At 51.1% G+C, this 12,811-nt stretch overlaps 1 protein-coding gene across 2 annotated transcripts in view; it reads left to right on the forward strand.

The window, feature by feature from the left end:
- LOC121002805 (patched domain-containing protein 3-like) overlaps positions 1-12,811 on the forward strand; it is an 89,395-nt gene that overhangs the window by 23,877 nt on the left and 52,707 nt on the right. The window contains exons 1-2 of one of the 2 annotated variants that reach the window (XM_040434356.1): positions 10,402-10,482; positions 10,563-11,320. In XM_040434356.1, coding sequence (XP_040290290.1) covers positions 10,580-11,320 — 741 coding nt within the window. In that variant the 5' untranslated portion in view covers positions 10,402-10,482; positions 10,563-10,579. Of the gene's footprint in view, positions 1-10,401; positions 10,483-10,562; positions 11,321-12,811 lie in introns of those variants that run through there. The other variant, XM_040434357.1, reaches the window with a different exon arrangement.

Genomic DNA, 12,811 nt, shown 5'->3' on the forward strand with positions numbered 1-12,811 from the left:
TTGCAGAAGGCCCAATGGAAGGTGCCGAGGGGACTTACTCTGGGCACAAACGGAGCATGCCGCTACATATGCGGCGATGTCGGAACGTAGGGAAGGCCACCAGAACAGACGTGAAACAGCCCAGGACAGCTGATTCTTTCCAGGATGCCCCGCGGTCTTGGAGTTATGGTAGGTACGCAACAACCGAGTGCGCAACTCCTCAGGCACAAAACATCTGCCGTTGGGTCTCCCAGAGGGAGCACCAGATTGAGCCGCCAAAATCTGCTCACCCAGGGGAGAGGTCAGGCAGGTGCGAATGGCGGCCAGGATCTGATTCGGAGGTATGACCGAAGTCGGAATCGACTCCTCCCTGGACAGCTCGGAGTACTGCCGTGATAAGGCATCCGCCCTGATGTTCTTGGAACCGGGTAGGTAGGAGACCACGTAATTAAAACGTGACAAGAACAGAGCCCATCTGGCCTGACGTGGTGTCAATCTCTTGGCCTCAGAAAGGTAGGTCAGATTCTTGTGGTCCGTCAGGATGAGAACCGGAACCACCGAACCCTCGAGCAAGTGCCTCCATTCTTTAAGGGCCTGCACGATGGCCAATAACTCCCTGTCACCAATCTGATAGTTGCACTCCGCGGAAGACAGTTTCCGGGAGTAAAACCCACAAGGAAGCAGAGGACCCTCTGGTGTTCTACGCTGAGACAGAAGGGCGCCTACTCCCGTCTCAGACGCGTCCACCTCGAGGACAAAGGGCAACCCAGGGTTGAGATGCGACAGAATCGGAGCCGACACAAAGGCGGACTTTAGGGCCTCAAAAGCTCGGATGGCCTCGAGCGGCCAGACCTGGGAATTACTGCCCTTCCTGGTCAGATCCGTGAGAGGCTTGGCCAGCATGGAAAAGTCCCTGATGAACTTCCGATAATAATTGGCGAAGCCCAAAAAGCGCTGCAGGGAACGAAGACCACTGGGCTGGGGCCACTGTAAGACAGCCGAAACCTTCTCAGGATCCATGGAGAACCCCTCAGCGGAAATGATGTAACCTAAGAAGGTTACCTGGGATCGGTGAAATTCGCATTTCTCAAGCTTACCGAACAGCTTGTTCTCTCGTAACCGTTGCAACACTCGTCTGACATCCAGAATGTGGACCTCCATGGATTCAGAATATACCAAGATGTCATCCAAATAGACCACCACACACTGCTGCAACAGGTCACGGAAAACATCGTTGATGAATTCCTGAAAGACTGCGGGCGCATTGCACAACCCAAAGGGCATAACCAAGGATTCATAATGACCGGTCCTGGTGTTAAACGCGGTCTTCCACTCATCGCCCGCCTTGATCCTTACCAGGTTATATGCCGCCCTCAGGTCGAGTTTGGTAAAGACCGTGGCCCCTTTAAGGCGATCGAACAGCTCGAAATCAAGGGTATCCGGTAAGCGTTCTTGATCGTGATGCGATTGAGACCCCTGTAATCGATGCAAGGCCTCAACTCACCGCCCTTCTTTTTCACAAAGAAAAATCCAGCCCCTGCCGGGGACGAAGATTTGCGAATGTGTCCGCGTGAAAGCGCCTCCCTCACGTACTCCTCCATGGCCTCATTCTCCGCTACCGACAGTGGATAGACTTTGCCACGAGGAGGAACGGCACCAGATTGTAACTCTATGGCACAATCGTATGGGCGGTGCGGAGGTAGGGCAACCGCGCGCACCTTATCGAATACATCCCGGTACTCCTCGTATTCAGGAGGCAACAGAGAGTCCGAGGAAGTACACAGCAACTTGACAGGCCCATGGATGCAACTAGCCCCACACTGCGGTGACCACGAGAGGATCTCGACCGATCTCCAATCGAAAGTCGGATTATGCTTCTGGAGCCAGGGGTACCCCAAGACCACCGAGTAGTGTGGAGACGAAATAACCTGGAGACAGACCGACTCTCTGTGAACGGCACCAATGGCTATCCCCACTGGAAGGGTCTCATGAGTCACGTGTGGCGGCAGAAGGGGTCTGCCGTCTATCGCCTCAAGAGCCAGTGGGGAACCTCGAGCCTGCAGAGGAATGGAATTGGCGGCAGCGAACACACTATCAATGAACAAACCACCAGCACCAGAGTCCACCAACGCCTGGGTCGTCACCGAGCCCCCGACCCAGGAGAGGACAACAGTGATCAGTGGTTTGTCAACACGGGAAACCGGGGACGAGGAGACTCCACCCAAGATCTGCCCCCGACAGGATCTCAGGTACGAGCGTTTTCCCCGGACGGTTCGGACATGCCAACCGAAAATGCCCACCGAGACCACAGTACATGCATCGGCCCTCGCGTCTCCGGAGTGCCCTCTCCCCCTCGGACAGGCGAGCAAACCCCAGCTGCATGGGTTCACCCCCAGACAAGTCATCCCCAGGAGGCGTGGGAGGAGAGGGAGGCACGGGTGGGACAGCAAACGTAGGCACCAATCTGTTAGAAGACCTCCGCAGGTTCTCCTTAAAGGAAGGTCTCTCCCTGAGTCTGGTGTCAATCAAAATCAGGAATGAAATAAGAGACTCGAGCTCAACTGGTAGGTCCTTAGCTGCAACCTCATCCTTCAAGGCATCCGAGAGACCATGAGAGAAAGCAGCGACCAGAGCCTCATTATTCCAGCCCACCTCTGCTGCCAGGGTACGAAACTCAATGGCGTATTCAGCTACGGATCGTGAACCCTGTCTGATGGACATAAGGAGCTTCGCAGCAGAGGCAGCACGAGCCGGCACATCGAATACCTTCCGAAGAGAAGCAACAAAACCGGAAAACTCGGCAACCACCGGATTGTTGTTCTCCCATAAAGGGCTGGCCCAGGCCAAGGCCTTGTCCGAGAGCAGCGAGATCAAGAAGCCCACCTTTGATCTCTCAGTAGGAAAGGCATGTGGCAGCAACTCGAAATAAATGCCCACCTGGTTAAGGAAACCTCGGCACTGAGTTGGCTCTCCCCCAAAGCGCTGTGGAAGAGGGGCAGAACCGGTCATACCCCGAAACACCGCAGGCGCAACAACAGGTGTCGGGGTAGACTCTGGCGCAACAACCGGAGCGGCAGTAGGAGCGAGCCCAGGAGCGACAACCGACCCATCGGCAACAAGAGCGAAATGAGCCGTGCATTCAAGCAGGGTTTGCAACGCCACAGCGAACCGACCCAACAGGTGATCCTGCTGATCAAGTCTGGCAACCAGCGTGGGTAGCGAGGATGGCCCTGTACCGTCAGAATTCATGGCTTGGTCCTAATGTTACGGAACCATGAACCAGACGTACAACAAGAGATAAGAGAAAATAAGAAGGCTTTATTGAAAATAAAGCTGTAAAGCAAAAGTCCAAACGGATGGTGAAACCGAGCAGAGTCTTTGCGAAGCCAGAGGTCAGGAACCAGAAGGGTAGTCAGACGAAGCCAGGATCAGGAACCAGCAGGGTAGTCAGACGAAGCCAGGATCAGGAACCAGAAGCAGCAGCAGTCTTAGAAGCATGTGTACACAAGAGGACCAAGCAAGGAACTGAAGCCACAGACCTCCTATATATATGAGCTAGGCATCCAGCTCCTCCCAGTGGGAAGGAGGAGCCGCAGGGTGGAAGGCTACAAGAAACCCAGAAACCAAGATGGCCGCCAGCACATGTCAAACGAAGGAGAACAGCAAGAAGGTAAGACCATGACAATTAGTCAATTGGGTGGCCGACAGTGGATCTAGCACGTTCACATTATCTCCCACCCAGTCTTCTGCAGAAAGCACACAGATGGCGCATGAAAACCAAGCCCATCGGTCTGTCACATCACCCCCATGCGTATCAGGGAAACTGTCTGAGCCTCAAGTTATGCAGCAGTCTCTTATGCTGTTTGAAGACTCTGCTGCCAGGGTTTCCCAAGGGCATCCACCTAGCCCTTCCCCAGGGGTGGAAGAGATAGAATGCACTAACGCACAACCACTTATTTTTCCTGATGATGAGGACATGGGAATACCACCTCAGCACGTCTCTGATGATGACGAAACACAGGTGCCAACTGCTGCGTCTTTCTGCAGTGTGCAGACTGAACAGGAGGTCAGGGATCAAGACTGGGTGGAAGACGATGCAGGGGACGATGAGGTCCTAGACCCCACATGGAATGAAGGTCGTGCCACTGACTTTCACAGTTCGGAGGAAGAGGCAGTGGTGAGACCGAGCCAACAGCGTAGCAAAAGAAGGAGCAGTGGGCAAAATCAGAACACCCGCCGCCAAGAGACTCCGCCTGCTACTGACCGCCGCCATTTGGGACCGAGCACCCCAAAGGCAGCTTCAAGGAGTTCCCTGGCATGGCACTTCTTCAAACAATGTGCTGACGACAAGACCCGAGTGGTTTGCACGCTGTGCCATCAGAGCCTGAAGCGAGGCATTAACGTTCTGAACCTTAGCACAACCTGCATGACCAGGCACCTGCATGCAAAGCATGAACTGCAGTGGAGTAAACACCTTAAAAACAAAGAAGTCACTCAGGCTCCCCCTGCTACCTCTTCTGCTGCTGCCGCCTCGGCCTCTTCTGCTGCTGCTGCCGCCGCCTCGGCCTCTTCCTCCGCCTCTGGAGGAACGTTGGCACCTGCCGCCCAGCAATCATGGGATGTACCACCAACACCACCACCTGCATCACCAAGCATCTCAACCATGTCACACGGCAGCGTTCAGCTCTCCATCTCACAAACATTTGAGAGAAAGCGTAAATTCTCACCTAGCCACCCTCGATCCCTGGCCCTGAATGCCAGCATTTCTAAACTACTGGCCTATGAAATGCTGTCATTTAGGCTGGTGGACACACACAGCTTCAAACAGCTCATGTCACTTGCTGTCCCACAGTATGTTGTTCCCAGCCGCCACTACTTCTCCAAGAGAGCCGTGCCTTCCCTGCACAAACAAGTGTCCGATAAAATCAAGTGTGCACTGCGCAACGCCATCTGTGGCAAGGTCCACCTAACCACAGATACGTGGACCAGTAAGCACGGCCAGGGACGCTATATCTCCCTAACTGCACACTGGGTAAATGTAGTGGCGGCTGGGCCCCAGGCGGAGAGCTGTTTGGCGCACGTCCTTCCGCCGCCAAGGATCGCAGGGCAACATTCTTTGCCTCCTGTCTCCTCCTCCTCCTACTCAGCTTCCTCCTCCTCTTCTTCCACCTGCTCATCCAGTCAGCCACACACCTTCACCACCAACTTCAGCACAGCACGGGGTAAACGTCAGCAGGCCATTCTGAAACTCATATGTTTGGGGGACAGGCCCCACACCGCACAGGAGTTGTGGCGGGGTATAGAACAACAGACCGACGAGTGGTTGCTGCCGGTGAGCCTCAAGCCCGGCCTGGTGGTGTGCGATAATGGGCGAAATCTCGTTGCAGCTCTGGGACTAGCCGGTTTGACGCACATCCCTTGCCTGGCGCATGTGCTGAATTTGGTGGTGCAGAAGTTCATTCGCAACTACCCCGACATGTCAGAGCTGCTGCATAAAGTGCGGGCCGTCTGTTCGCGCTTCCGGCGTTCACACCCTGCCGCTGCTCGCCTGTCTGCGCTTGCCCACCAGGTGGAACTCCACCTTGCATATGCTGGACAGACTGTGCGAGCAGCAGCAGGCCATAGTGGAGTTTCAGCTGCAGCACGCATGGGTCAGTCGCACTGCGGATCAGACCCACTTCACCACCAATGACTGGGCCTCCATGCGAGACCTGTGTGCCCTGTTGCGCTGTTTCGAGTACTCCCCCAACATGGCCAGTGGCGATGACGCCGTTATCAGCGTTACAATACCACTTCTATGTCTCCTTGAGAAAACACTTAGGGCGATGATGGAAGAGGAGGTGGCCCAGGAGGAAGAGGAGGAAGAGGGGTCATTTTTAGCACTTTCAGGCCAGTCTCTTCGAAGTGACTCAGAGGGATGTTTTTTGCAACACCAGAGGCCAGGTACAAATGTGGCCAGACAGGGCCCACTACTGGAGGACGAGGAGGACGAGGATGAGGAGGAGGTGGAGGAGGATGAGGATGAAGCATGTTCACAGCGGTGTGGCACCCAAAGCAGCTCGGGCCCATCACTGGTGCGTGGCTGGGGGGAAACACAGGACGATGACGATACGCCTCCCACAGAGGACAGCTTGTCCTTACCTCTGGGCAGCCTGGCACACATGAGCGACTACATGCTGCAGTGCCTGCGCAACGACAGCAAAGTTGCCCACATTTTAACGTGTGCGGACTACTGGGTTGCCACCCTGCTGGATCCCCGGTACAAAGACAATGTGCCCACCTTACTTCCTACACTGGAGCGTGATAGGAAGATGCGCGAGTACAAGCGCACGTTGGTAGACGCGCTACTGAGAGCATTCCCAAATATCACAGGGGAACCAGTGGAAGCCCAATGCAAAGGCAGAGGAGGAGCAAGAGGTCGCCAACGCAGCTGTGTCACGCCCAGCTCCTCTGAGGGCAGGGTTAGCATGGCAGAGATGTGGAAAAGTTTTGTCAACACGCCACAGCTAAGTGCACCACCACCTGATACGGAACGTGTTAGCAGGAGGCAACATTTCACTAACATGGTGGAACAGTACCTGTGCACACCCCTCCACGTACTGACTGATGGTTCGGCCCCATTCAACTTCTGGGTCTCCAAATTGTCCACGTGGCCAGAGCTAGCCTTTTATGCCTTGGAGGTGCTGGCCTGCCCGGCGGCCAGCATTTTGTCTGAACGTGTATTCAGCACGGCAGGGGGCGTCATTACAGACAAACGCAGCCGCCTGTCTACAGCCAATGTGGACAAGCTGACGTTCATAAAAATGAACCAGGCATGGATCCCACAGGACCTGTCCATCCCTTGTGCAGATTAGATATTAACTACCTCCCCTTAACAATATATTATTCTACTCCAGGGCACTTCCTCATTCAATACTATTTTTAATTTCATTTTACCATTATATTGCAGGGCAACCCAAAGTTGAATGAACCTTTCCTCTGTCTGGGTGCCGGGGCCTAAATGTGTGACAGAGGCCTGTTCCAGTGGTGGGTGACGTGAAGCCTGATTCTCTGCTATGACATGAATACAGATTCTGCGCTGACATAAGGCCAGATTCTCTGTTACGGGACCTCTCTCCTCTGTCTGGGTGCCGGGGCCTAAATGTGTGACAGTCGCCTGTTCCAGTGGTGGGTGACGTGAAGCCTGATTCTCTGCTATGACATGAATACAGATTCTGCGCTGACATAAGGCCAGATTCTCTGTTACGGGACCGCTCTCCTCTGTCTGGGTGCCTGGGCCTAAATGTGTGACAGTGGCCTGTTCCAGTGGTGGGTGACGTGAAGCCTGATTCTCTGCTATGACATGAATACAGATTCTGCGCTGACATAAGGCCAGATTCTCTGTTACGGGACCTCTCTCCTCTGCCTGGGTGCCTGGGCCTAAATGTGTGACAGTGGCCTGTTCCAGTGGTGGGTGACGTGAAGCCTGATTCTCTGCTATGACATGAATACAGATTCTGCGCTGACATAAGGCCAGATTCTCTGTTACGGGACCGCTCTCCTCTGTCTGGGTGCCGGGGCCTAAATGTGTGACAGTGGCCTGTTCCAGTGGTGGGTGACGTGAAGCCTGATTCTCTGCTATGACATGAATACAGATTCTGCGCTGACATAAGGCCAGATTCTCTGTTACGGGACCTCTCTCCTCTGTCTGGGTGCCGGGGCCTAAATGTGTGACAGTGGCCTGTTCCAGTGGTGGGTGACGTGAAGCCTGATTCTCTGCTATGACATGAATACAGATTCTGCGCTGACATAAGGCCGGATTCTCTGTTACGGGACCGCTCTCCTCTGTCTGGGTGCCTGGGCCTAAATGTGTGACAGTGGCCTGTTCCAGTGGTGGGTGACGTGAAGCCTGATTCTCTGCTATGACATAAATACAGATTCTGCGCTGACATAAGGCCAGATTCTCTGTTACGGGACCTCTCTCCTCTGCCTGGGTGCCTGGGCCTAAATGTGTGACAGTGGCCTGTTCCAGTGGTGGGTGACGTGAAGCCTGATTCTCTGCTATGACATGAATACAGATTCTGCGCTGACATAAGGCCAGATTCTCTGTTACGGGACCGCTCTCCTCTGTCTGGGTGCCGGGGCCTAAATGTGTGACAGTGGCCTGTTGCAGTGGTGGGTGACGTGAAGCCTGATTCTCTGCTATGACATGAATACAGATTCTGCGCTGACATAAGGCCAGATTCTCTGTTACGGGACCGCTCTCCTCTGCCTGGGTGCCTGGGCCTAAATGTGTGACAGTGGCCTGTTCCAGTGGTGGGTGACGTGAAGCCTGATTCTCTGCTATGACATGAAGACAGATTCTGCGCTGACATAAGGCCAGATTCTCTGTTACGGGACCGCTCTCCTCTGCCTGGGTGCCTGGGCCTAAATGTGTGACAGTGGCCTGTTCCAGTGGTGGGTGACGTGAAGCCTGATTCTCTGCTATGACATGAAGACTGATTCTGCACTGACATAAGGCCAGATTCTCTGTTACGGGACCTCTCTCCTCTGCCTGGGTGCCTGGGCCTAAATGTGTGACAGTGGCCTGTTCCAGTGGTGGGTGACGTGAAGCCTGATTCTCTGCTATGACATGAAGACAGATTCTGCGCTGACATAAGGCCAGATTCTCTGTTACGGGACCGCTCTTCTCTGCCTGGGTGCCTGGGCCTAAATGTGTGACAGTGGCCTGTTCCAGTGGTGGCTAACGTGAAGCCTGATTCTCTGCTATGACATGAATACAGATTCTGCGCTGACATAAGGCCAGATTCTCTGTTACGGGACCGCTCTCCTCTGTCTGGGTGTCGGGGCCTAAATGTGTGACAGTGGCCTGTTCCAGTGGTGGATGACGTGAAGCCTGATTCTCTGCTATGACATGAATACAGATTCTGCGCTGACATAAGGCCAGATTCTCTGTTACGGAACCTCTCTCCTCTGCCTGGGTGCCTGGGCCTAAATGTGTGACAGTGGCCTGTTCCAGTGGTGGGTGACGTGAAGCCTGATTCTCTGCTATGACATGAAGACAGATTCTGCGCTGACATATGGCCAGATTCTCTGTTACGGGACCGCTCTCCTCTGTCTGGGTGCCGGGGCCTAAATGTGTGACAGTGGCCTGTTCCAGTGGTGGGTGACGTGAAGCCTGATTCTCTGCTATGACATGAAGACTGATTCTGCGCTGACATGAAGCCAGATTCTCTGCTATGGCATGAAGAGACTGATTCCCTGCTGACATGAAGCCAGATTCTTTGCTATGGCATGAAGAGACTGATTCTCTGCTGACGTGAAGCCAGATTCTCTGCTATGGGACCTCTGTCCAATTGATATTGGTTCATTTTTATTTTTTTAATTTTAATTTTAATTCATTTCCCTATCCACATTTGTTTGCAGGGGATTTACCTACATGTTGCTGCCTTTTGCAGCCCTCTAGCTCTTTCCTGGGCTGCAAAAGGCAGCAACATGTAGGTAAATCCCCTGCAAACAAATGTGGATAGCTCTTTCCTTTTTAGTGCCCAAAAGTTCGGGTCCCCATTGACTTCAATGGGGTTCGGGTTCGGGACGAAGTTCGGTTCGGGTTCGGATCCCGAACCCGAACATTTACGGGAAGTTCGGCCGAACTTCTCGAACCCGAACATCCAGGTGTTCGCTCAACTCTAGTATTTAATATTACCATCCATAAAAACCTTAAAGGGAACCTGTCAGCGGCAAAAGCCATCCCAAACCGCCAGCAGTATCTTCAAGTAGCCGGCAGTTAGTTTCGAATGATGATTTTCTTACTGCATTCTGATGAGGCAGAAGTATGAAAAACGTTCTTTTACCCTCCGTCCGCGCTATTTTCCTGTCAAGCTTGAAGTCAAAGGGGCAGCGGCCTCCTTGCTTCAAGTAAAGGTAACCGCGCCCCCTTCCATTGCCCCTTCGCTGTGACTGACAGCGCTTATGTCCCACAGCCGGCTGACTTTGCCGAACAGCTGTCTGTCAGTCACAGGAGAAGGGGCAATGGAAGAGGGCATGGTTACCTTGATTTGAAGCAAGGAGGCCGCTGCCCCCTTGACTTCAAGCCTGACTGGAAAATAGCGCGGACGGAGGATAAACGAACGTTTTTCATACTTCTACCTCATCAGAATGCAGTAAGAAAATCATCATTCGAAACTCACTGCCGGCTACTTGAAGGTACTGCTGGTGGTTTGGGATGGCTTTTGCCGCTGACAGGTTCCCTTTAAAAAAAAGTTTAAACCAAACAATTGTAGTTCAATAGCCTGATCCTGTCATCTATTTAATTTGGCTGGTGGCCTAAAATCCTGTTCCTGAGAACTTGTTTCTATTTCATTTTCATTTGGAATGACAGAAAGTTTAACAGTCATCTTTGGATGCAGTTACCTGTGATGTTGATCATTAGTAACCATGTCATCCAGATATAATACACTTCCCTCTTCCTTGTAACCGCTTAAAGAAGAATGAGACCATTCATCATACAGTGCTGCCACTGATGTATGTGAGTTTTACTTGCTGTTATATGTTTGCTACATGTATTATATTAACAGTGCAAACTTTTTCTCTGTTCTTTGCAGGTAACAAAAGACTGGCAATGGGCAGGTGTCACACAGACTGTATACAGAGACCTCTCTCTCTTGGCTTCCGTCAGCTTGGTAAGCTGGTGGGAAGGTACCCCTGGTGGTTCCTAATAATTCCTTTTGTTTTATCTGCTGGGTTGGGAGCCGGCTTTTACTTTTTACGAGAGAGGGTAGCGAACGACATAGAGGATCAGTTCACACCAATTGGAGGTCCAGCTAAAACAGAACGAGAATTTGTAATGAAACATTTTCCCACCAATGACTCGGGGCAGTTTTCTGCACAGCGACTATACACAGAAGGTTCTTTTGTCTCTCTCATAGCAGTCAGCACGTCTGATAATGTCATAAATGTTAACACGTTCAATGAGCTTGTGCAGCTGGATGAGATGGTGCAGAACTTCACAGTGATAGGACTTGCAGCTAATGCAACGCTCGCATTTCAGCAAATATGTGCAGAGGTCCAGGGACAAAAATGTATTACAGCAAATCCACTCCTATCTGCAGTAGAAGGTAATGTGAGTCTGATAGAGACAATACCTATAAGTTACCCCATGTTTCAAAATAGAGCGTTCATAGGAACATACCTGGGTGGAGTGACACTGAATTCAGACAGTACTGTGAAGGAAGCCAAAGCAATCAAATTAGTATATTATTTGAGAGAAGACAGTCAGCACGACAAAGAAAACAGCCTGCAGTGGATCAACCACTTTATCAAATTCTTTGCAAAGAATGCCTTACAACTCAATCACATCAAGGTAAGACTGTTTCGTACGTTCAGTAATGTTTTGTGGCAAATAATGAACATACATGTTTTTGTCATAATGAAAATTTCACTGTGCGTAAACATAAGTATTATTATTATCTGTACCGCTGTATGATGCTTCTTTAAGGCATCACATCCTCCCCTAAAAGTAAAATCTATTAACTGTGTGTTTTTATGTTAACCGCCTCCAGACCGCCTAACGCAGGATTGCGGTCCGGAGGCGGCCGGTTTGTTCCTCTTCGACGCGCCGGCGCGTCATCTCGCGAGACGCGAGATTTCCTGTGAACGTGCGCACACAGGAGCGCGCGTTCACAGGAAACGGCAGGTAAACGAGTGCATCTACAGCCTGCCAGTGGCGATCATTTGCTGGCAGGCTGTAGATGCGATTTTTTTTAACCCTTGAAAGGTATAACAGACGCTGTTTTGTTAACAGCGTCTGATATACCTGCTACCTGGTCCTCTGGTGGTCCCTTTTGCTTGGATTGACCACTAGTGATGAGTGGCAGGGCGAATATTTTGTAGAATATTTGTTGAATATTCGCAAATTCGAAAATTCACGATTTTTTTTTTCTCAAAAAATCGGCAAGGTAATGATTGTGTAATATGCGTAATTTTCATAATTCGAATTTTCGGATTTAAATTTTTTATTGCAAATTTTTCAACTTACAACTATTAGACAAAGAAGATTATAGCACTATATTAGCTAAATTGCTCTATATTTGATTTTTTTCGAATATTTGCTATATTGCTATAACTTCATTTAACTTCATATTCGTAATATTCTAAAACAAGAATATATAGCAATATAGCGAATATTCGAAAAAACTAATATAGAGCAAAATTCGCAAACACTACTACTCCTAAAGTCAAGTATACTTCAGCCTTCTTATTGGCCCACAAGCTAGAAGCAGGGAGGGATCATGTGTACTGATTTAAAAAAAAAAAAAGGGGAAAAAAAATATTTGAATATTCAAAATAACTAATATATATAACTATATTCGAAATATTCATGAATTTTCGAAGTTCCTATATTCGCGATAAAATATTCGTGATCAACACTATTGACCACCAGAGGACACAGGTAGCTCTGTAAGTAGCACAAAACACCACTACACTACACCCCCCACCCCCCTGTCACTTATTAACCCCTTATTAACCCCTGATCACCCCATATAGACTCCTTGATCACCCCCCTGTCATTGATCACTCCCCTGTAAGGCTCAATTCAGACGTCCGTATGTGTTTTGCGGATCCACGGATCCGCAGATCCACTGATCCACTGATCCGCAGATCCATGGATCCACTGATCCACGGATCCGCAAAACACATACGGACGTCTGAATGGAGCCTTACAAGGGGGTGATCAATGACAGGGGGGAGATCACCCCATATAGACTCCCTGATCACCCCCCTGTCATTGATCACCCCCCTGTAAGGCTCCATTTAGACGTCCATATGTGTTTTGCGGATCCATGGATCCGCG

The sequence above is a fragment of the Bufo bufo genome, chromosome 5 (assembly GCF_905171765.1).
Source record: "Bufo bufo chromosome 5, aBufBuf1.1, whole genome shotgun sequence".
In the NCBI taxonomy this organism is placed as follows: Eukaryota; Metazoa; Chordata; class Amphibia; order Anura; family Bufonidae; genus Bufo; species Bufo bufo.